The 24,467-nt window shown below is 38.7% G+C and overlaps 1 protein-coding gene across 3 annotated transcripts in view; it reads right to left on the bottom strand.

Moving 5' to 3' along the window:
* The window catches only part of ZNF704 (zinc finger protein 704), a 218,841-nt gene that overhangs the window by 164,590 nt on the left and 29,784 nt on the right, over nt 1-24,467 (bottom strand). For all 3 annotated transcript variants that reach the window (XM_082363482.1, XM_082363484.1, XM_082363483.1), the window contains exon 2: nt 9,119-9,360. In XM_082363482.1, the coding sequence (XP_082219608.1) occupies nt 9,119-9,360 (242 nt within the window). The remainder of the gene's footprint in view (nt 1-9,118; nt 9,361-24,467) is intronic.

Genomic DNA, 24,467 nt, shown 5'->3' with positions numbered 1-24,467 from the left:
CTTAACAGTGAAATATACTGAATGCTTTCCCCTTGAAGAACAAGATAAGGATATCCATTTTTGCCACTATTCAGTATTACATTGGAGGTGCAAGTCAGTGCAAAAAGACAAAACATAGATGAAAGGTATACATACGGGAGAGGAAAAGTAATGAGTTGTCTTTATTTGCAGGCAGCATGATCATTTATACAGAACCTCCTAAAAACAAATCTACCAAAAAAGCTAAAAAACCTAATGCCTGAGTTTAGTAAGCTTTCAGTATACTTGGTCAAAATATAAATTGTATTTCTCTGTATCAGCAATGAATAACTTGAAGTTGACATTTAAAATAATATGATTTGGTGGGGGAGTGGCCAAGACGGCAAAGCAGGAAGACCCTGAGCTCACCTCCTGCCACGGGCACACCGAAACTACAACTATTTACAGAGCAACTACTGATGCGAGTGACCAGAAGAAAAGTGGAAAAGATTTGCTACAACTAAAGATATAAAGAATGAACCACAGTGAGACGGGTAAGCAGGGCAAAGATGTGGTACAGTCAAGAGGCCATAACTCCGGGTAGGCAACCCACAAATGATAGGATAATTACAACTGCAGAGGTTCTCCCCAAGGCGGAAGGGGTCCAAGCCTCACACCGGGCTCCCCAGCCTGGGTTTCCGGTACCAGCAAGACGAGCTCCCAGAACATTTGGCTTTGAAGGCCAGCAGGGCTTACTTTCAGGAGAGCCAGAGGGCTGTAGAAATAGAGACTCCACTCTTAAAGGGCACACACAAAATCTCACATGTTCTGGGACCCACAGCAGAAGCAGTAGTTTGAAAGGAGCCTGAGTCAGACCCACCTGCTGATCTTGGAGAACCTCCCTGAGAGGCAGGAGGCATCTAGAGCTCAGCCTGGGGACACAGACACTGGTAGAAGCAATTTTGAGAGCTCATTCTACCCAAAGGACATTGGGGCTGGCAAGTGTCACCTTGGAATCCTCCCTCGAGCTTGTTAGCACCAGGACCTTGCCTCACCCACCAGCCTGCAGGCACCAGTACTGGGATACCTCAGGCCAAGTAGCTAGCTGGGCAGGGACAGAGCCCCACCCACAAGCAGGCGGGCTTCTTTAAGACCCCCGGAACCCACAGCTGTGCCGGGACCCAGCCCTGTCCACCAGGGGACCCAAGACCTGAAACTAGGCCTAGAATCCCCCAGGGTCCCACAGCCAGCCGCCACCACAGCTGGCCCTGCCCACCAGCAGGCTGATACCAACCGCTGGACTCACAGGGCCCTGTGGCCAGAGACCCCACAACCTGGCTCCACCCACTAATGGGCTGGCACTAGCCCTGGGACCAGCCTCACCCACCAGTGGACAAGGCATCAGACCCAAGACCCTCTGGGCCCTGGCCACACCGAGGAAACTTAAGAAAATAAAAATCATATCAAGAATCTTTTCTGACCACAATGCTATGAGACTAGAAATCAACTACAAGAAAAAAACTGCAAGAACACAAACACATGAAGACTAAACAATATGCTACTAAACAACCAATGGATCACTGAAGAAATCAAAGAAAATTTTAAAATACCTGGAGGCAAATGAAAATGAAAACATAATGATCCCAAATCTATGGGAAGCAGCAAAAACAGTTCTAAGAGGGAAGTTTATAGTGATACAAGCCCACCTCTGGAAACAAGAAAATCTCAAAGAAACAACCTAACCTTACACTTAAAGGAATGAGAAAAAGAAAAACAAACAAAACCCAAAGTTAGTAGAAGGAAAGAAATGATAAAGATCAGAGCAGAAATAAATGAAATAGAGACAAAAAAAAAAAGAAAAAGATCAATAAAACTAAGAGCTGGTTCTTTGAACAGATAAACAAAATTAATAAACCTTTACTCAGACTCATCAAGAAAAAAGGAGACAGGGCCCAAGTCAATAAAATCAGAAATGAAAAAGGAGAAGTTACAACTGACACCACAGAAGTACAAAAGATCATAAAAGATTACTATGAACAATTATATGCCAATAAAATATTTGCAAATGATATATCCAACAAGGGGTTAATATCCAAAATAAACAAAGAACTCATTGAACTCAATATCAAAAATTACCAAACAACCCTATTAAAAATTGGGCAGAGGAACTGATTACACATTTTTCCAAAGAAGACATACAGATGGCCAACATACATATGAAAAGACGCTCAACATCAGTGATCATCAGGAAAATGCAGATCAAAACCACAATGAGATATCACTTCACACCTGTCAGAATGGCTATTATCAAAAAGACAAGAAATAACAAGTGTTGCTGGGGATGTGGAGAAAAGGACACCCTCGTGCAGTGTTGGTGGGAATGTAAATTGTTACAGCCACTATGGAGAATGGTATGGAAATTCCTCAAAAAATTAAAAACTAGAACTGCCATAAGATCCAGTAATTCCACTCCTGGGTATTTTTCCGATGAGAAAACAAACACTAATTCAAAAAGATATATGCACCCTGTGTGCACTGCAGCATTGTTTACACTAGGCAAGATATGGAAGCAACATAAGTGCCCATCAATAGATAGATGGATAAAGAAGATATCACACACACACAAACACACACACACACTGGAATATTACACAGCCATAAAAAAGAATGGAATCTTGCCATTTGTGACAACATGGATGGGCCTAGAGGGTATCATGCTAAGTGAAATAAGTCACAGAGAAAGAAAAATACTGTACGATTTCACTTATATGTAAAATCTAGAAAACAAAACAAATGAACAAGCATAACAAAACAAATAGCTATAGATACAGAGAAAAAAACAGGTGATTGCCAGAGCAGGGCCGGGGGTAAGAGGAAAGAAATAGGTAAGGGAGAATAAGAGGTGCACAAACTTCCAGTTACAAAATAAATGAGTCACAGATATTCAATATGCAGTGTAGGGAATACAGTCAAAAACTATGTAATGTCTTAGTATGGTGACAGATAATAACCAGACTTATCAGTGATCATTTTGAAATGTACAGAAATATTCAATCACTCTGTCATGTAATAAGAACTAACATTGTGCTGTAGGTCAATTATACTTCAAAAACAAACTCACTCACAGAAAAAGAGATCAGATTTGTGGTTACCCAGAGGCAGGTAGTTGGGGAGGGAGAATTAGATGAAGGCAGTCAAAAGGTACAAACTTCCAGGTATAAGATAAATAAGTACTAGGGATGTAACATACAACATGATAAATATAATTAACACTGCTGTATTTTATATATGAAAGTTAAGAAAGCAAACCCTAAGAGTTCTCATCCCAAGGAAAAGTAATTTTATATTTATTTAATGTATCTATATGAGATGAATGGATGTTCTCTAAACTTATTGTGATAATCACTAGATTTCTAATCATTTCATGATGTAAGTCAAATCATTATGCTGTACACCTTAACTTATACAGTGCTGTATGTCAATTATATCTCAATAAAACTGGAAGAAAAAAGAGGATTACCAAAAAAAATTAAATAATATTATTTAGAACAGTATCTAAAAACATAAAGTACTTACAAATTAACAAAATAAGTGCAAGATCTAAGCACTGAAAACTACAAATTCTACTGAGAAGAATAAAAGAACTGGTAAATGTAAAGACATACTCTGTCTATAAATTGGAAGATTTGATGTTTTTATGATATCAATTCACCCTAAACTGACCTATAGATTCAAATGTAATAATTAAAATTCCAATAGGCTTTTTTGAAGGGTAGAAAATGGTAGAATATTCTAAAATCTATATGGAAATCCAGCAAACCTAGAAAGATATGTTTCAAAAAGCAGAACAAGGTTGGCATACTCATACTACCTACTATCAAGACTTACTATCACTACAGCAATCAAGAGGGACCTAGAGTCTGTCATACAGAGTGAAGTAAGTCAGAAAGAGAAAAACAAATACCATATGCTAACACATATATATATATATATATGGAATCTAAAAAAAAAATGGTTCTGATGAACCTAGGGGCAGGACAGGAATAAAGACACAGACATAGAGAATGGACTTGAGGACATGGGGAGGGGGAAGGGTAAGCTGGGACGAAGTGAGAGAGTAACATTGACATATATACGCTACCAAATGTAAAATAGATAGCTAGTGGGAAGCAGCTGCAGAGCACAGGGACATCAGCTCGGTGCTTTGTGACCACCTAGAGGGGTGGGATAAGGAGGGTGTGAGGGAGATGCAAGAGGGAGGGGATATGGGGATATACGTATGCCTATAGCTGATTCACTTTGTTGTACGGCTGAAACTAACACAACATTGTAAAGCAATTATACTCCAATAAAGATGTTAAAAAAAAAAAGAGACTGTAGTACTGGCATAAAGATAAACACACAGATACAGAACAGAGGAGAGTCCAGAACTAGACATGCACATATATGGTCAGTTGATTTTGAAAAAGATGTCAAGGTAATGCAATGGGGAAAGGATACTCTGTCCAACAATTGTAACAATTGAATATCCATATGGGAAAATAAAAAGAAACCTCAATCCTTACCTATAACCAGGCAGAGTTAAAATGAGTAGAAAATTTCTCCTCCAAAAGTGGCTCTCCTGAGTCCTTTATGTTTTATTTTCTGGTACTTGCAGGCTTTACCAACATGCCTAGTTTACCCATCAGGACAGGTCAAACACTGAAATGAACATTACTTGGACTTTGAAAGAATTTGGTGTTACCAACGGTATTCAATCAGGCCAATTCACAGAAGTCTCATGCTACTGCAATAGCTTGGCACACATCCAAAGAATTGAACAATTCCTTCCAACTAGTTCTATGCCCTACATCCCTGGAAAAATCTGTAAATTCCCTACTCTGGATTTCAAATCCTTCTTTCTTTTCCCCAAATTTCCACCACTAAACTGGGCATGATTCATTGATTATCTGGGCCCAGGCTCATCATCTTTTTCCAATCAGGCTAAAATACTGTCTTGGCTAATGGACCACTGAGCTCTGCCCACAGGAAATCTCTGACTGGCCTTTGTCTTTACTGACCTTGGCCTCCTATTCATTTCTTGGGCCAAACTACAGTATTGGATTTTCATTCTGGCTCCACTCTTCAAACTCCCGTCTCTTTGTATTCTTGTCCTTATCCTCTTAAAGCTCATTTTCCTAACTCGCCATAGAGATCACTAAAGCTAGTATTTTCCCTGAAGATTAAAAAATACTTAAGATAACATGTTTATAATTAGTAACTCCTCATTTTCAATTCACAGTCTCTTTCGGAGGGAGCTGTTATCTTTTATAACCAGACATTACTAAATGAATAAGTGATGAAACCTTCAGAGAGAGGGATCAGTCATTTAAAGACTGCTGTCCCCACTGTTAGCACTGACACGCCTCGTACAGGTCACCTCACGCCCCACCAAATTATTCCTCCTCCATAATCTTTAAAGTTGGGAAGAATTTTTTTTCTGTCCATGATAGATCTTTAGGTCCAAAGACGAACACTGCTCATTCACACGCTGTCTTACATACTCTTGTGTTCCTCCTATTTAGTTTTCTCCACTGAAGAACCTGGAATAATTCAAGGGATATTTTGAGGACCTCACCTTATAATGCATCCACTCCTCTGCACCACCCCTGCGCACCCCCCACGCCGGAAACAAAACAAGAAAAAAAAAACTGTTTCTTCCTGAAATCAATCAAGCAACATCCCATGGGTAAGTGGACTCTCTTGCATTAATATAACTCATGTAATTAATTTAATGCAGGAGTCCCGGTGGCCTTGCGAGGCAGTCTCGGACACTTCCGTCCAGCCTTCCCTCACCCCTCTCCCTCACTGGGCTCAGACCTGCACCTTAGTCTGACTTGCACCTCCTGCCTTCCCTGCCTCCACCCACCCCAGGTGTTTATCCTAATAAAACACTTGCACGTTCAATCCTATCTTGGCATTTGCTTCTCGGATGACTCAGCCTGACACATCTGGATTAATAACTTACTTAAATTTATGTTTTCCTGAAACTAGCAGCTCTTAAGTGGGTCCTCAGAAAACGGGTAAAGAAACAGGGATTTTGTAATGCAGATCTCAGATACAGAGTTCCTCCTCTGTTCCATTTATCCCCATCTTGAAAAAGATACTAATAAAAGGAAATTAGGCTTTTAAGTAGTTGTGTCACACTAACAACTTTCCTAATATTAAGAGATTCTCCGTTACATACAAATTCACCCAGCTCTAATGAGAAGGGAGCAAGTTAGGAACTGTTATTTGATATTAACCACTTAGGTGTCTGTCTCTCTGATAGTAAGGTCCTGGAGGGTTAGCACCCTGCCTCATTCACTTTTTTACTGAATACTGAGTTCATAGCAGGTACTCAATAAATGTCTATTGAATGGAGATGAAATCAGTGACGCTTAATTGCAGTGAGGTACAGCGATTAAAGAGGGGGGTGGTTCTCAGAACTTTCTAGGGATATGAAAAAACATATAAAATATACCCATTGTTTTCATTACACAAACCATAGAAAAAAACTTCATATTTCATCTTACAAACCACAGAAAGTGAAGTTCAACAAAAATCCTGTTAGCTACGGTGGCAATAAGCAAAATATAAAGTGAGAAAGATTATAGAGAACTGATTTTAAACCAATGAGAAACTCTGCACCAGTCATACTCTATTCACCTAAAATCGTTATCCTGCCCTTCTAAGAGCTGGCCAATACATAATGTCTGGATTTAGAAGAGTAACTTGCAATAACCATGTGGCTAGATATAGTGATGTAGAATATATATATGGGGTATATATAATACACGTGTGTTATATATGACATACTATATAAGATATAGATATATAGGTTTACTCATACCAATATTCCCGTATACCTGTAGACTTACTCAAGCCTCATTATTTACGTACTGCCAACAGATATAACTATTCCTTCTAAAAAAAACAAAAAGAAAAATCCTGTATCTTTCTACATGTCAGGTAAAGGAGTTTCTTTAAAACAAAGTATTGATCTATTTAGATGATAGTGGAAAGTTTACATTTACAAAATAACTTGATAACAGTAAAAGAAAATAGAACAGAAAGAGTGGAGAGTTAGATGAACTCCACAATTTGATTCCTTCATCATCACTTTAAAAAAGAGTAATTTATTTCACCAACTGTTGGCATATTTGTGATAATTAAATTCTTACTACAGCAATGAAAATAAGTGTATTAGTGGAGATCTCAATCAATGAAGCTTTAACTAGTCTTTCCCATAATAGATTAACACATCTAAACTATACCTTGTCATTGGGAAATTTTTGCTGCACATTAATTGATTTAAAACCCAATTAATTTCCCAATATTGTTTAAAGAACTCCATAATAACACTGGCTTGACTTTTAAGTGCACTCAGTGAATTTGAGAGGGAAGAAAGAATATTCTACACAACAGAGCCAGAAAAGGCAGAAAACATTTTTCTTCTTCTTCTCTTCATTATTTTCCCCAGAAACTACTGCAAGTAGGTAAAAATTAAAGAATAAAGATATACCTAAAACAATCGATGACAATTTAAAATTATGAATTCCAGGTCTTTCAACATATAAAGTAGTCTAATGAAAATTTTATGTAGAGTAAGTTCTACAGAATTGCAAGTTGGCCCTAAACTATGTAACACTGGGAAGTCTAATTCTTGCCCTACAGGCTTAGGAAAAAAATAAAACCATAGCTGTTCACATTTCAAATTACATGTCATTTTACCTATGAGTCAACCAATTTACAGATATGAATTGAGGTGCCTACCAGGTTCAGGGCATGATAAGACATATCATAATGAACCCCCAGTTAAAGGAACTAATCCTAAAGAATTCAGCATGTACTTTATATGAAAAAATGAGAAAAGCAAATAATTCCAAGTAGTTAAACAGAGGTAATGAATATATGAAAAGTTTCAATTAAAAGTTAAGGAAAATAAAGAGGCCTATAATTTTATTAAGTTTGACAAATTTGGTAGAAGAATAGAAAAATATGTATTTTTCTAGAGAAGATACTTTTGATTTCATATAAAAAGAAATGAAATTCTAATTACAAAAAGTGAATCGGTAGAAAAGGAACATTTATTCCTTTTCCAAAGATACTATTTTCCTAGTTAGCTATCAGAAGCCACTCAAACAAATGCAGAACTTCTCAAGCAATTGCTTATAAAGTTTCATTATAGATGGTTTTTGGTAACAAAATATATTTCACATATTAAGAATAAGCAAGCTTTCATGCTACAGCATTTCCTTTCTTTTCTTCATTCAACAAATATTTATTGAGCCCTTAATATATAATTCAACATGGTTCTAATACTAGGGATACAGCATTGAACAAGATGGACTAAAATCACAGCCGACATGGAACTTACTTTCTAGGTGAGATAAATGACAGGCAAGAAAATAAGTAAAAGGTCTAGCATGTATATTCTACTACTGTTCCACTGTCATTCTGCCATAATATTGTCCTTTGGTTCAATGCTGCTGGATGTGGTTTAAATAGAATTACAATGTAATAAAAGCCTTTTAATATTTCAGATAAACCCTCTTGGCCCAGTTCTAAGCTAGATCTGTCTTAAAAGGATTACCATGATATAAACCTGGGATCACCAAACTTTTTCTGTAATGAATCACATATAAATATTTTAGGCTTTGCAGGCCATCTATGATCTATATCCCATATTCTACACTTTTTTTTTCCCTTTAAAAATGTAAAACTATTCTTACCTGGCAGGCCAAACAAAAAGCAGGCCAGGGGCTGAATCCGCCTTACAGCCATAGCTCTCCAACACCTGACCAAAAGATATGAGTATCCTTGCTTTTAAGTGGCTATGCTCAGTCATACATTTCATGTTTCTTTTATTTTTTTAAATTTATTCTTTTGCTCTCTGTTGTTCATTTGCCAAAATCTAATAAAACATTCTTTTCTAGAGCCACAGTAGTTCCAACTACTACAGCCTCAGAGTCAGTTCTGAAGAGCATGGCCACCTGCTCTATTTCACACAAGCAACAGAAAAATGTTCTTGGCAGAAAAACCTTCCTAAGTCTACACTTTAGAGAGATACGGCGGAGACTATACATGCTCTCCACTGACTTCCTGGAACAGACACATATGAGGTCTAACGGTCCCTTACCTTGCTGGAGGAACATCAATATTGGAAGAAACAACTTTTCGTTTTTGTTCAAGGAGACAGATGGAGCGAGTGTTTTCTTTTTCATGGTCAAGGGCTCGGTTGACTTTTTTGGTGTCTGCTGTTTTCACATCCTCCTCCATGGCCAAGGGGAACAAGTGTTGATGAGACAGTTTTTTACTAGAGTCACGTTTTAAGTCCTCTGGTTGAAATGTGAAGGCCATTTCCCGCTTAATGCTCCCCACCTGTGAAGTGAAATGCAAAAATTCTTAGTCACCCAAAATATCAGCTTTGCATGACTATGTGCAGATGGCCATGACGAGAGACCACAGACTCTGCTGTCCCTGTTCATCTTGAAGATTTTATAGTTTAAATGGGAAAAAAGTCACACAGAAATAAAACAACTGACATTACAAAGTAATGTACAATTGATGCACCACCTGTCATAATGCAAACAAGAAGCATCGCAAGCACAAGAAAAGCCTTTCAGAGGTGCAAAAACTTCGAAGGCTTGAAAGCATGAGACTTAAAAAAATCTAAAAATTTAAAACATTATTGTTTTCTCTTCTACAACTGAGAAAACTCAATTAAGTAAATAAATTCTTAAATATTTCATGCTGATTATGTTTAAGAGAGCTATACATATAAAATCAAGCCTTATATCTTTGACTATGAATACTGATCTTAACCACACTCTTTTATCTAATGAAGAATTGTTTTTTATCCTTTATTTATAGCAGTTAAGATCTCAATGAAATCCTTCATTAGTATGACAATTAAAAAGTCATATTAATTTTTCTTATGATTTTTTACTAAATGCAATGGTGATTAAAGTTTAAGACAAATATGAATTTAAACCTCAAGGAATTAAAACTGGTTATTTCAGATTTTAGGACTGTGATGACTGAAAAAGGAGACTAAAGTTAAAAAAGAAAAAGGATTTTGTAATGTGATTGGCACTGTAAATGAGGTCTGGAGTGAACTTGCTAAAGTCCTAAGTATACAAAGAAGAACCAGACTATCTGGCAACCCAGAGCCTCACTAATCAGTGCAGTATTTTTCAAAATATGCGCATCTATAAGACATTTCACAGGTCCAGAGACAGTCTCTCCCTTTCATGAAGTCAGTGTACATACTCAGTAAATCTTCACTCGCCCACTTACATAGAGGATATGCTTAGTTGTTTCTTTTTAATTTTAGTTAGGAGGAAAAGCACAAAGCATTTGATCAAATAGATTTAGAATAATAGGAGCTAAAGCCATAAACATACAGCATCTTCAGAATAAAATGAGAATATGTGGGCCCAGTTACAGCAGAGACTGGCAAAGTATGGCATTAATGACTAGAAATTCTCAGACTAAAGGAAAACTCTGAAGTATATGTGTGTTGGGAGTCACAGGACCTGCTCACATATGTATTCTTCCCGAGCCCAGGGATGACTTGTGCCTCAGGATTGCCTTGGCTGGAATGTATCTTTCACATGAACACAGACCCCTAAACTGAGCTCCCTGCTCTCCTTGGCCTGCACTTGTCAGGAAAAAGAGAATATCTTCCATGGTGCTCCTGCCAGACCAAGCCCCAGCTCCTCAGGACAATGGTCAGCCACCTGGGTCTACTTGCAACTCATTAAAAAGTTACCATATTTCTTGGAATGCATTAGTTAATGAAGCAAAGTAAGAGTCCAAGAAAAATGAGGGCTTTTAAGAGCTAACTGTTTTAATGACATCGATACTCAATAGAAAGGAATAAGAAAATATTTCACACTTCTAAAATGCAATAAATTTTCAATAAAAATGTAGTTTGGAAAACTAATGTAATTATAAATTTTTAAAATATCCATCACTAATCACTTTCAGTGCAACTTCTTCTGCCTGGAGGTGGAAGAGAGAGGGAGGCATTTTTTCCACCTCTAGAGCAGTTCATTCCCAGCGATGTTACAACAGGAATATGCCAAACGCCAGGCAGGAAAGATGAAAACAAAGTCCTGGTTTTGATGATTATAAATAGTTTCTCCCTAAGTGTCAAGTGTTACAGTAATTAAATATTTAAGTAGTCATTAGTATTAACTTGTAGCAATAATTGACATCCATACCTCCCTTGGGGTCAACTGGACTGGTTAAATGAATTCAATCCAAAGAGAGGAGGGTTGAGGGAGAACATTACAGAAAGTTTAGCTTTTAGCTCCAAAAATTTAGGAAAAAAAGCCAGCATCTAAAGCAAATTAATACAAAGTAGAATAAACTTCCTATAGAAATGATATTATAATTGTATGTCATGCTCTTAGCTGAGACTTCATAATAAAATAAATTATGGTAATATTCAACAATGTAAGCTATATATCTTCCATAATACATTCTAAACATAAAATTAATCTCTCAATAATAATCAGGAAATTTTATCAATGTAATGAATTTCAAAGACTATTTAGCCCAGACTCCTTTTTAAAAGTGGAATTAAAATGAGTTAGAAATGATCAAAGAAGAGAAAAAAGTGTAGAGGTGAGCAAGAGACTTTAGATACTTTGAGTCATAGGTTCCACTGTTTGTAAGGCTGGTGGAAGGAGTGGGTGACAGGTGTAGATGTTCATTATATCACTATGCTTTAAATTTATATGTATATTACATGTTCTTTTTTTTTTTAATTTATTTTATTTATTTATTTTTGGCTGCATTGGGTCTTCGTTGCTGCACACAGGCTTTCTCTAGTTGCGGTGACCGGGGGCTACTCTTCGTTGTGGGGCGCGGGCTTCTCATTGTGGTGGCTTCTCTTGTTGCGGAGCATGGGCTCTAGGTGCATGGGCCTCAGCAGTTGCAGCAGGCGGGCTCAGTAGTTATGGCACTCGGGCCCTAGAGCGCAGGCTCAGTAGCTGTGGCGCACGGGCTTAGGTGCTCCATGGCATGTGGGATCTTCCCGGACCAGGGAATCGAACCCGTGTCCCCTGCACTGGCAGGCGGATTCTTTTTTTTTTTTTATAAATTTATTTATTTATTTATTTATTTTTGGCTGTGTTGGGTCTTCGTTTCTGTGCGAGGGCTTTCTCCAGTTGCGGCGAGCGGGGACCACTCTTCATCGCGGTGCGCGGGCCTCTCACTATTGCGGCCTCTCTTGTTGCGGAGCACAGGCTCCAGACGCGCAGGCTCAGTAGTTGTGGCTCACGGGCTTAGTTGCTCCGCGGCATGTGGGACCCTCCCAGGCCAGGGCTCAAACCCGTGTCCCCCGCATCGGCAGGCAGATTCTCAACCACTGCGCCACCAGGGAAGCCCAGGCAGGCAGATTCTTAACCACTACGCCACCAGGGAAGTCCCTACAGTTTCTTTTTAATGTTCTTTTATTCATATCAGATATTATATTTAAAAATTTTTTTAAAAGGAGAGTACACAGGAGAGAAGAGAATGGAGCAAGTATATGAAGTCAAATCTTGAGACATGGGCTCAGAAATGGCCCAGAGAAATAGGGTGGTGGCTGGGTCGGATGCTGGACAAGGCAGAATGCTCTAAGATGGAGGTAATAGAGCACATTTGAATGCTGAGGCAGGATGGAAAGGAAGGGATGAGTGAGAGTTTGGAGGAGCAGTAAAAGGGGGCAGGGCCAACATGCAGCCATTGCATCTCCAGCAGATCAGCCGAGGAAAGCAGCAAAAGGAAGATACAAACCCCAATTAAATCTGAACCCTTATTAGATTAGGAGAAGAAAGCAGCTAAAGGAAGATATGAGCCCATTTATATGTGATTTCCAGGAAAGGCAAATCTATAAAGACAGAAAGCAGATCGGTGACTGTCTGGGGCTGGGGTTGAGAGCAGGAACTGATTGCAAACGGGCACCGGAGAACTTTTTGCCATGATGGAAATGTTCTGGAACTAGACTGTAGTGATTTGTACAATGCTACAAATTTATCAAAAATCCCTGAACTGTATTCTTACAATGGGATGAATATTATGGCATGTAAATTATACCTCGATAGTACTGTTGATTTAAAAAAAAAAAAAAAAAAAAAGGAAAGGAGGAAAGAACCAAACCAAGAGTAACTGGTGTAGAAAGCATATTCCCCAAGAACCCCCTAGACCAGAAATTGGGAAACGGTGCCACAAAGAGGCAGCCACGAGGTGCTTGACAACCCAGGCTGCTGCAAGTAGCTGTGCTGTTACACCCTGTGCACAAGAAAGATCAGCTAAAATCCAGTCCCCACTCAAGCCAGGTCCCCAGGCCTCTTCACCCACGGAAGAGGGACATTTTTCTAATTCATCCACCCAGAGAAGAACTTTTTGTACTTCATCTGCCCAGAGAGGGCACTCTTATTCATTTTTTTCCCAATTTGCACAACGCCCTGGTGACAAAAGGAAACCCTTCTGGTGATCTGCAGGGCCTGGGCCGAGTTAGCTTCCTTCCTTGAAGCTGATAGCAATGAATGATGTGACTCACATGAGCTGATATTTTTGTTAAAAGAAGAGTCAGGGAAATCTGAGAAATCTCTCTGTGAAACAGCTCGAGGGGAGGCAAAGGGTTCAACAATAGAAGACAACCAGAGAAAACAAACAAATGCCCCAAATCTAGAAGCCCTAGGTGGCAAATAATGAAGAAAAACAGCAAAACTCTTAACCAGGAATTTCGAGGAGAAAATACAAGGCAGAGGTTTAGGAAGAATCTTAGTCTAGATTTTTTTAAAAAGTGTCTCCTGCATGAGGAAGGGTTAATCTGACTGTATCCCACAGTGACAAGACTGTAAATTGGAAGGCAGTAGTATCTGATTCTGGTTGTCAAATTTCAAGATGGACATTGACAAATCACAACAAACACAGCAGGGCGATGAGGATGACAAAGGATCTTATTGGGAGAAATCTGGGAATATTTCATCTAAAAAACAGAAGGTTTAAGGCCCCCATAGTTCTCTTAAATACATGTTAGAGCCCTCCTGAAGAGGAATTTGAGTTCCGTGTTCCTCTGGAACCAGGATCAATGGTGCCCACTGCTGCTTCTGGCTGACCGCATTCTGACCTTACGGTTTACTCTCTCTTCCTCTTTTCTTCTCACTCTTCCACCACATTGTGAATGAAACATTTTGTATCTATAAGAAAGATTTACTACTTTTTACTTGACTGTGATTTCATGGACTCATAATCTGTTAAGCAGGTGGAATCTCAGAGACCACCTAGTCTCACATAAACATTTTATTTTTCACTATTCCTATAGAATCTGAATGTACTTTTCATTTTTTCAAATGTTCATTTATTACAAAATATATGCTTGTTAAAATTTCAGTAAAAATGTGTATAAAATAAAATGGGGACAGCTTTCTATTCTTCCCCACCCTCCTCCCAACACTGCTCAGTCAGGTCCAACCCCTAGAAAGAATAGCTTTTAACAATTTACTGCAAAACTTCAACTTACTTAAAAGGCATTAAATACCTATCTGTGTATATATACTGTTTGCAGTGTCTAAACATGAATGTGCTTATACTGCATGTATTGCTCTGCAATACACAATAAATCATGGGCATCTTTTCATGTTAGTTGTAGATGTACTATATTTAAATTTTTGAATACTATAACATTTCACAAGATTATATTTTTTAACCTATCCTTTCCTCACAGACATTGAGGTACTTTTAATTTTTCATCGTTAAACATAATGCCACAATGAATATCCCTGTATGTATGTATGCATGTACCTTTATACTTGTGCAAGCATTTTTGTAGGAAAATGTGGAGGTTAGAATTGCTGACTCAACCAACCAAAATTTTCTTCACGGGGGAACAAACTATGGAACACCCATACAATGGACTTAACCATGAAGTCACTAAAAAGAAGTGCATCAAAATAAATCCATGATCTATAAAGAGGCACACATTTGCTCATGATCTACTAAGAGAAACAGGTAAGTTGCAGACTAGTATGTTAGGCATGATTTCACTGCTTTTCAAAAACAAAGTAGTTTGCTAAAAAGCTACACACCTTCTGGGCCAAGAAGGTTCTTCTACTTCTTTTCTTGTCTAATTAGATACACACATACACACATACAGACACACACACAACTTCCAAGTGAGATTATGGGGGATTTTTTTACTTTTTTAAGGTTTTCAAATTTTAAAACTTAATACAAAGAGAATTTTTTAGAGGTTCACAAAAAGTAGGAGGAATAATGCTCTGTGCTGGTCAACATATGAGGGAACTGGCACTCTCAACACCTGTTGGTAGGGGTATACATGTTGAAGGAGGACAGCGTGGCAAAAGGCAGCGAATTTAATGGTGCACCCCTCTGATTTAGCAATTCTACATCTAAAGGAAAAAAATTACCTAGAGAAGCACACAAGAATATTTAGAACAGAATTTCTTATAGTATTAAAAAATGTAAATTCCCTAAACATCCATCAATAAATTTGGGGTTAAATATGAACAAATAAAATGTATAGTTAAAAACAAAGATATAAAAAAAAAAAGATATATTTCTTTATTTATTGAAATGGAAAGACATTTAATACATTAATTGAAAAAAGGAAATCCAAATGAGTTTATGCAATATAATCTCAGGGAGGAGGGATATATATATATAAAGAGAAAAACAATTCTGAAAGGACATTCCAAAATGTTAAGAATGGTTTTCCTTGGAAGCAGAATTATAGTCTAATTTTGCTTTTTATCCTGTTTGTAATTTTTATAATGTTCATGTATAGTTTGGTATTTTAAAATTTATAAAGTTATTCTGTTCTAAAAAAAATACACATCATTTTTATATAATTAAGTTTCTCAAGAATCTGGCATTTATGTAACTAATACCTTTTTCTTCTACTAGCTTTCAGTTACTAGTATATATGCATGCACTAAAAGGAAAAAATGAATTACTTAAAATGATCCATCCAATTGCACTATTACTTTCCTTGATTACCAGCACCTCTCAGCTATACTGTACTACAAGCACTACCATTGAATTCCTTCTTCCTACCCAACACAGAATCCCTTCAATAGCACATCACAGACACACGCTTTATCCAGTGTAATTTCTTGCAAGGGGACAAAGCTTCAGTTAACTGACAAATAAAACTCAAAATTTTTATTCCAACAAACAGCTTTTGTTTTCCTAGATGAAGATAAACAGCCTAACTATAAATATGATATACTTGGGAAAATTGCAATTTTTTAAACAAGAAGTTAACAGTATATTTCAATTGTGAATTTCTCTAAATGGTGTCCTTTGTAAACTGGACTGAAGCTCGTCAGCTTTTCTCAATACAAAAACATCTGGTTTCCATAGGAGGATTCTAACAGCACATCAGAAAATAGAATGGCTTCTAGCATCAGTCCACTTGCTTGATCAATCCTTCCTTCTGTCTACACTCAAGTGCATCCCAGGCTACCTTAATCCCAACACCCTCCCCACGAATATACGGTAATAAGATGCCAAAATGCATGTGTCAACACTCACTCTTGGAAACTGTCCTCACTTACTCATCTCAACCCAGTAAGATTTGAGGAATTGGCTCTGGAGATTAACTGGATTTCCAGGAATAATCTGCAAAAAGTCAACCCATTTGCCTTCTGGGGCTTTCTGAATAGTAAGAAAATAGTATAGAAATTTTGGAAAAGGGAGTGAAATTCAGGCCACAGCAAAAACCACTCTCGGCGAGCAAGCCACGGGAGGCAAGTGAATGGTCCATTTGGCCAAGCAACGCTGTAAGACTCTTCCATTCACCAGGCAACCACACAGTCCCAGCTGACAAACTATAAGAGAATTTTCCCTATTTCAGATTGTCTTTCCCCACCTTAGGATTTATTTTTTAAACTTGCTTTCAAAACACATAAATATACATATTTAGTAACAGATGACAATGACACATCAACTACAGTGTGGAGCATGTAATCAGACTCCCAGAGTTTAAAACATGCTACAAAAGAAGCAAAGGTTATATTAATAATAGGAACAATTGATTTTTAAGTTAATTTAAAATATTACTACTAAGGGTCATGCTCAAAGAAAGACCAGACTCTTGAGTCAACTGACAAAGACTGTGTCCAAAAATAGTCAACAGAACTTTACTCATCACTTCAAAGTAAATGTTTCAAATTTCATGCTACGTGCACAGAAAAATAAGTTGGATGGCAAATCTATCCAGTCCTAATGAATGGCTGTAGTAGAAACACTTTAAAAATAATTGCTTCCAATTGCTAGCTCCTTGATTATATTATTCCCTTAGCCCTCTGAAAACAATGAAGTGGTTTTTGACTGCTTCACTCTCAAGTTTATTATTTCTCTATACCAAGACAGAGAAACTAGCTGATGAAAACCAGCCTGGTTTGCTGGTGTGATGGTGGGGCGAGAAGTAAAACCCAGCACGACAGTGCTGAGACCCTCACTGTGATGGCGGCCACACAGCTACACTACCGCAGCGATCAGTGTTGTCAACGCCGGGTTTACTACAGCAAGTTTCACCTCTAGTATCTTGACAGTTTAATATTCAGCAAAGCATGACTTGGTTTGCCTAATGGCAGATTAGTCAGCCACACATTTAGGAAAGTTATTGCAAAAATTTTTGGTGGAAGACTACTTGGCTGAAGTTTCAAGCCTTCTATTAACATGATGCAAGTGAGAACAAACGACGTGAGTATTTTAAAAAATCCTTTCCAAAGTCCTGAATGGAAATACCTACTTCTATAAAGTCCGATATTAAATTCAAGCCTGGCTAAAGTCACCTGTGTATTTTTTCCAACCAAATGTAAGGAGAGAGAGGAAATATCAATATGGGTCTACCTCACTGGATTTAACTTTAGTATAGAGAATTTTGAACTTAATACAGTAATTAGGTATTCCATTGATTTTATATGTCAGAGTTTAATTCAACCAATCACACCCAGTCAGGTGAAAACCCTGTGGCCTTTACCTTCAGAATATATCCAGAATCCAGTCACTTCTTATCACCTCCACAGTTACCATCCTGGCCAAGCCACCATTATGTCTCTTGCCTGAATTTGTACAACAGTCTCCTCCCTGGCTCCCTGTCTCCTTCCTTGCCATGACTTTCCCACCCCCCAGTTCCTTCTGAATGACAGCAGCCACCTTGTCCCTTACCAACCAGAGTCAGATCATGCCCCTCCTCAGCTCAGCACCCTCCAGTGGCTCCCCATTTGACAAAGAATAAAAGCCAAGGTCCTTGCAGTGGCCTCCAAGGCCCCATTTGGTTTGGCCCCCCGAATCCTTCTTTTCACCCTCTCCTACTTCCTGCCTCCTCTCTTACCTCTCCCTCGACCCTTGCTGGCCTTGACCAGGCCAGGCACACCCCTGCCTCAGGCCTTCTCACTGGCTGCCCCATCTCCCAGGACTGTTCTTCCTTCATATCAATACATCCACACTGCTGGCTTCCTCACCCTTCCAGCCTTTGTTCAAACATCTCTTTCTCAGTGAAGCCAACTCTGACCCTCCTAATTTAAATGGCAGTGCTCATCTCCCACTCCTCATCTCCTATATTCTATTCTACTGTTTTTCTACAGCGCTTATAACAAACTATATAATTTATTATTTATCATGTTTATTGTCCAGGCTGCATTGCCAGAATCTTGCTCTACGAGGGTAGTTTTATTTTGTGTACTGATGTTTCCAGTACCTAGAAGAGTATCTGAAACAGAGTGTGCCCTCAATAAGCATTTAGGGAGTAAATAAATGAATGAATTTTTAGGTGATTATATGTGCTATAGGGTAGCACCTACTAATAAAATCTAAGGAGGATGGATGCCAAGTTCCTGGACCTGCAAAGAGTGGGGTCATATTCAATAGAAATTTCCTAAGCTACCAAGAAGGAAATAGTGAATTGTGCTATAATTTGGAGAAGAGGTGAAAAATAATTACAGGATGGCTACTATATTAATCCTTTCCTTATCAAGTGTTCAATTTTATTTCATGGAGGATTTTATCTCCAGGAATGCAATCTTTATTGTATAATAAAATCTATAAAGAAAATAGGGTTTGTTTTACTTTTAAATTAAGGGACTCTGAACTTTCCTTCTACAAATATCACCCGGTTAATCCAGGACAAACCTGTAGAGAGATAAGGCAGAGGAAGACTTGTCCATACCAATTGCTGTGACTGCCACTGCCCACCGCCACTGCCAGGAGGAGTCGGGGCCCCTGGGCGCAAAACAGGCCGTCACTGTCTCTGACCTTTCCTCATTGTAGCTTCGCCCCAGGGGAATCTCACAGTCTCCTCTCACTGGAACCTTCCTCTGCCCATCACACGAAACAGAGAGCTACTCTGGAGACTGTATACTTCACAGAGCCTCTTCCATGGCCGCCTACTGGAGCCCATCCCCATCTCCCTGAAGTCTCCTCTCCTCCCCTACTGAGGGTCTCTGAGCAACCTTGTCCCCACCTGGCCTCAATCCTAGGCACAAACACACACAGCAAAAAAGAAGAGATTCTTGGCAATTCAAGCAATGTGTCTGAGTTCATTTTCTTCATGGGTTATATGGTTATTTGCCACTGACCTGGGAATCAAACCAGACTTTAAAACATGATTTTTCTGACCAAACCACACATTTCCCAGAAGTGGTTAGAACAGAACTTTTTGGTAAGTTGGAGAACTTTTTGGTAGTTCTGATACGTATAAATTAAAGGGCAAATCAGTTCTCGAAAAGGACAATGCACAATTTCTCTGGGCACAAACAGGAGCAAGAAAATCCTTTCTTTCAAGAGCCTAATCGGAGAGACCAGAAACTGATGTCAATTAGTGCTGGTGGCTCGGAGTGACAGCATGGGTGACCAGGCCAGGCCACGGGCATGTGAGAAAGTAGAGGAAACCAGGAAAGAGTGAGGAACACTCTGTAGAGAAATAGGAACAGAGGGCAGGCAGGTCCTCAGACAGACCAGGCATCCGAGAGCTGCCTCATCCCCCAACCCGCCAAGCCCTCGTCCACCCTGAGCGCACTGGCTGTAGGTCGCCTCTGTGCCTGGACACCTGCATCTCCCTCCTCCTCATCAGAATCCCCGCCCCCCCACCTCACCCCACCTTTCTTTTTTTGCAAAACCTGAGCTGGTTTCAACTTCCTGCAACAAAAAGAGCTGGACTAACTAACCCAATGCCTTGAATTCCTTTGGCAGTAAGAACTCTAAATGCAGCTTTTCCAATTCATCAGTGGTTGCCACAGGCTAACACGACTTCTTTAATTTTCAGAGCGGATTAAGAAGCAGTTTTTAAGTAAAAAAGAATTGTCAGTTGCTAAGTGTTCTTCCTTAAATATACGTTTTATTTAAATACAATTTGTCATTCCTGTGAGCAGTAAACAGCAGGTGAAATTAAAAACTAAAGTTGAACGCTAATGAATTCACATTTTAGCTTGCATGTGGCTCTTAATTCACAGACAGCCAATTACTTCTACTAGCTGCACAGATGACTAAATAAAATCTGCTAATAAATGCAGCTAGAGTGTATTCAAGAAATTAAACAGTACATATTAGAATAAATTTGTAAATCTGCTTATCATAAATTTAATTCTTTAGAATAAAGGTCCAACAGGTATATGAGAGAGTAGATGGGAACATGAGAGAGAAATACGTCCCACTTCAACACAGTCCTTCGTAAGAAGGTAGATGGCTCAGCGGAAGAACTGAGCTAACCCATGACAATGAGCGTTAGGAAGACCTTAAGATAGAAAGGTGTGCTCGTGGGGTTTCAGTCTGGTCACGATCCTTCCTTCCTGCCTTGCTGGCCATGGACTTCAGGCTTGCTTAGCCAGCTGTAATAAATATGCAAATGTGTGCCTGCATGTGTGTGTGCATGCATGTATGTACAAATGAAAAAATACAACACACATACACACACCCACACATACCTCCTAGTAGTTCTGCTCCTGCTAGAACCCTGACTGATACAACATAAAACTTGTATAAGGTAGTCATGCTTCCCCTAGCCCTCGCCTCTAGTGGTCCAGATGCTAGCTAGAGGCAGAGAACAAGTTTTCCTCAGTTTTGTATCCCAGACACCTGATGTATGCAATACTTGGCACATTCAAGGTGCTTGGTAAATGTTTGCTTAACTAATGTAATCAAGTGATGATAAGACAGCAATGGGGCCAGCCTATAAGAGCCGAAAGGAAGATTTGTAAAATCAGGAGACAGAAGTGATTCCATACTCACAATACTCTAAAGTATACAGAAGACAATAACAATAGCAAAAGTAGTAGTAGTAATAATAATAATAATGGCCACATTTATTAAACCCTTACTAAGTACAAGACACTGCATTAAAATTTCTTCATATACATTATTTCATTCCAGTCCCAAAAAATCCTAAGAGGAAGATCTTATCATCCAAACTTTATAGATAAGAAAACTAAGGCACAGAGAAAGTTACGTAATTGACTCGAGGTCTCACAGGTCTTTGCCCTCATTGCTCTCTCCTCTCTACTGGATACTTCCTATCAGCAATAAAACATTCTCCAATATCCTCTATCTTTAAAAAAAGAACCCACCTTATTTTGACCTCTGATCCTGCTCAACTACTGCACCTCTGCTGTATTCCCTGTTGAAGTCGAGTTATCAATAGAGATGTGTACATGAGCTGTCTTCACTCGCTACCTCCTATCTACTCTTCAGCTTATTGTCATTGATTTCTACTTCCTCCAAAACAAAAAGAAATCATGCTTTTGCTAGAGTCACAGTGAACTATACAGAGTATATCACTAAATTTAATAAATACATACTTTAAAATTTCCATTCTCTCAGTACTAAACACAATTAGCCTCCTTGAAGCATCATCTTCTCTTGGCTTTATGATAGCAGGACCAGGGCCAATTCTTATTTGCAGAGCAAGACAACAGACTCTTTAAGAACCCTGGAGAGTCAGGCTGGGATGTTCAACAGGACAATTGCACAGAGCCAGGAGGAAGGGCTGACCATATCACAAGTCTGAACTAGCAGAAGTACCACACGACAACAGGTACCGAAAGCTAGAACTTCCACAACAGATGCTCCTGTAGCACCAGGAAACTTTGACACTGTGTTTTGCCAGAAGGTCGATTCTGTACATGGCTTCCCCTCACTGCCTTATTTGTGCCTTGTCACATGCCTCAGGTGGGTGCATTGCTTTGACAGAACCTAAGTCACACAGAATTCTAGCTGCAAGGTATCTGGGAAGTTCCAGCCACAGCAGCACAGAAAAATAATATACGAAGGGGATACAGAGGTGTTGAATGAGCCAATGTACAGGATTGCCATGCCACCACATGTTTCCAGATTTCTTTCTTTTTTTTCTTTGCAGCCTCCTCTATCTGCTACCCCCAACACATATTTTTAATCTATGTACTTTTCTCTATTTTTATTGCCACCATCATTGTTTTTTTGGACTACTACAATAACTTCTGGTCTAATCTACCCACTTCTACTCTTAACTCCTCAGAATGTTATTGAGAGAATAAAATAAGAAAGAAGATCTCATAACTTTAACATACCATGTAACAATTAATGCTAATAAACTAGTGTTCTTAGTTATAGCTATTAAACTTTTAAAAACATCATTTAAGTAGGCAACTACCTATGTGATACAACTTGAAGGTGCCATAAAGATCCCTGGTTGAGATATACATTCCAATGGCTAAGAATGCCAGAAATATTATCAATAGGGTTAAATCATAGGGTTAATTATATCGTTAACCCAGCATCCTTGGTTAAACTATAACTAAACCAGGAAAAGGAGTCTATGTTTGTTGTGAAATCATGTACAACTGAAATCAAATCCCAGGCCTGCCACTTGCTAGGTAGTTGATCTGGGGAAAGTTTATTAACCTGTCTGCACTTCAAGGTCTGGTCCTCATCTATAACACAGGGATGATAGGCTGGTAGAAAGGATCAAAGGGAAATATCTAGTAAAGTGACTGATGCATGGTAAATAGGCATCATTTCGCGCTGGCAATACCTTACTGAGAATTAGTTTGTGAGAGTAGTTAATATCCAGTGTGCTGGTAAGTGAAAGACAAAGTACTGTAGCAATCTGACACAGGTTCAGTGCATCAAAGGGAACGCAAACATACAAAAACAGGAGGTTCCGGTGGGGGAGATGGGGCTCTGCTCAGAGAGAGCAGTTTGGGTCACCAGGGGCAGCTAGAGGTAGGTAAGGCTTCTGGGAGCCTTGAGTGGGAAACGGGTCATAAGAAAAATAGAAATAGCAAAAAAACCCAGGAAGAGATAACGAAACCCATCTCTCTCTTCATCTCTTAAGTTTTTGCCTGGAGTGAGCCCAATGGGGTGGTATCAATGTCTCTGACCATGGTCCAAATCATCCCACTTCCTGAACTCTACCCTTACTCAGGAATGAACAGGAAATAGAATCCACAGTGGAAGATGGGCAGGAAGAAGGAAGAGGAAGTGTTCAGTGATAGCACATCATCCCTTGCTTTGCTCTACATCCCAAACCTTGTTCAACAACAGCAGCAATCTTCTTCACATCAACAGGATCCTGCACCAGTCTCCCTAACAGAGACAGAGGGCAAGCCTACAAGCTAGAAAACATGCCAAACAGAGGTTTACCTTCTCACCTGCTGACATCTGCTTTCATCTTCAACTCAAGAAATGAGCAAAAAGACAACTCTACTTTGGCTGTTGCTAAAATGTATCTCGTATATTAAAACGTCTCTATGGCTGTTTACTGCTGCGAATCATATGGAAGAAATTATTTTCCACCATTTTTAAAAAAATATATTTAGCCTATGGATTAATTCAATTTATAGTTTTTTTTTAAAAAACCAGGAACTTTGTATTAGTATAAACTTTACTAAGTTAATGAAATAGGAACGTATATTCTAGAATGGTGGCATCTAATTTACTACTTTCAAAGACAGAATTTGTAGAGGGTGGGATTTTGCAAGTAGTTTGACAGGCTTTGTATACTAAAATTCGCCTGATAAACACAACTATGTGGCCCTGACATCCTTAGTAGAAGAAATGAAACTTGGCTGGCAGCCAAATAATACTTATCACAGGACCCTACACAGAGCAAATGATTCATATGTCATATGTTTATGAATGTCAAAGAGCACACATTCAGATTTTTAAAAGTCGAACTCTTTTGTTCATATGTTAGCTATTTAAAGGATATTCTATTTTAAAAAAAAAGGTAAAATATGAATAAGCCACAATTTATTCTCTAGCTTCAAAAGGCAAATAAGTTGTTTACAGCCAGAAGCATGTACATTCTTCCCGGAAAACAGCAGACAAGTGATAGACACTATATAAACACCTTCTGTATCTCTGTATAACACACAATTTTAAAGTATATGTTAATACATTAATTCCCAACTAAAACATCTCTTAATTTTCTTATTTAAAGATCATTTTCCTGGAACTCTTTCTAAAAGAGGTTGTATAAAAGATTTTAA

This window comes from Balaenoptera borealis (genome assembly GCF_965194805.1).
Source record: "Balaenoptera borealis genome assembly, chromosome: 17".
In the NCBI taxonomy this organism is placed as follows: domain Eukaryota; kingdom Metazoa; phylum Chordata; class Mammalia; order Artiodactyla; family Balaenopteridae; genus Balaenoptera; species Balaenoptera borealis.
This window is presented reverse-complemented; position numbering and strand designations above follow the sequence as displayed.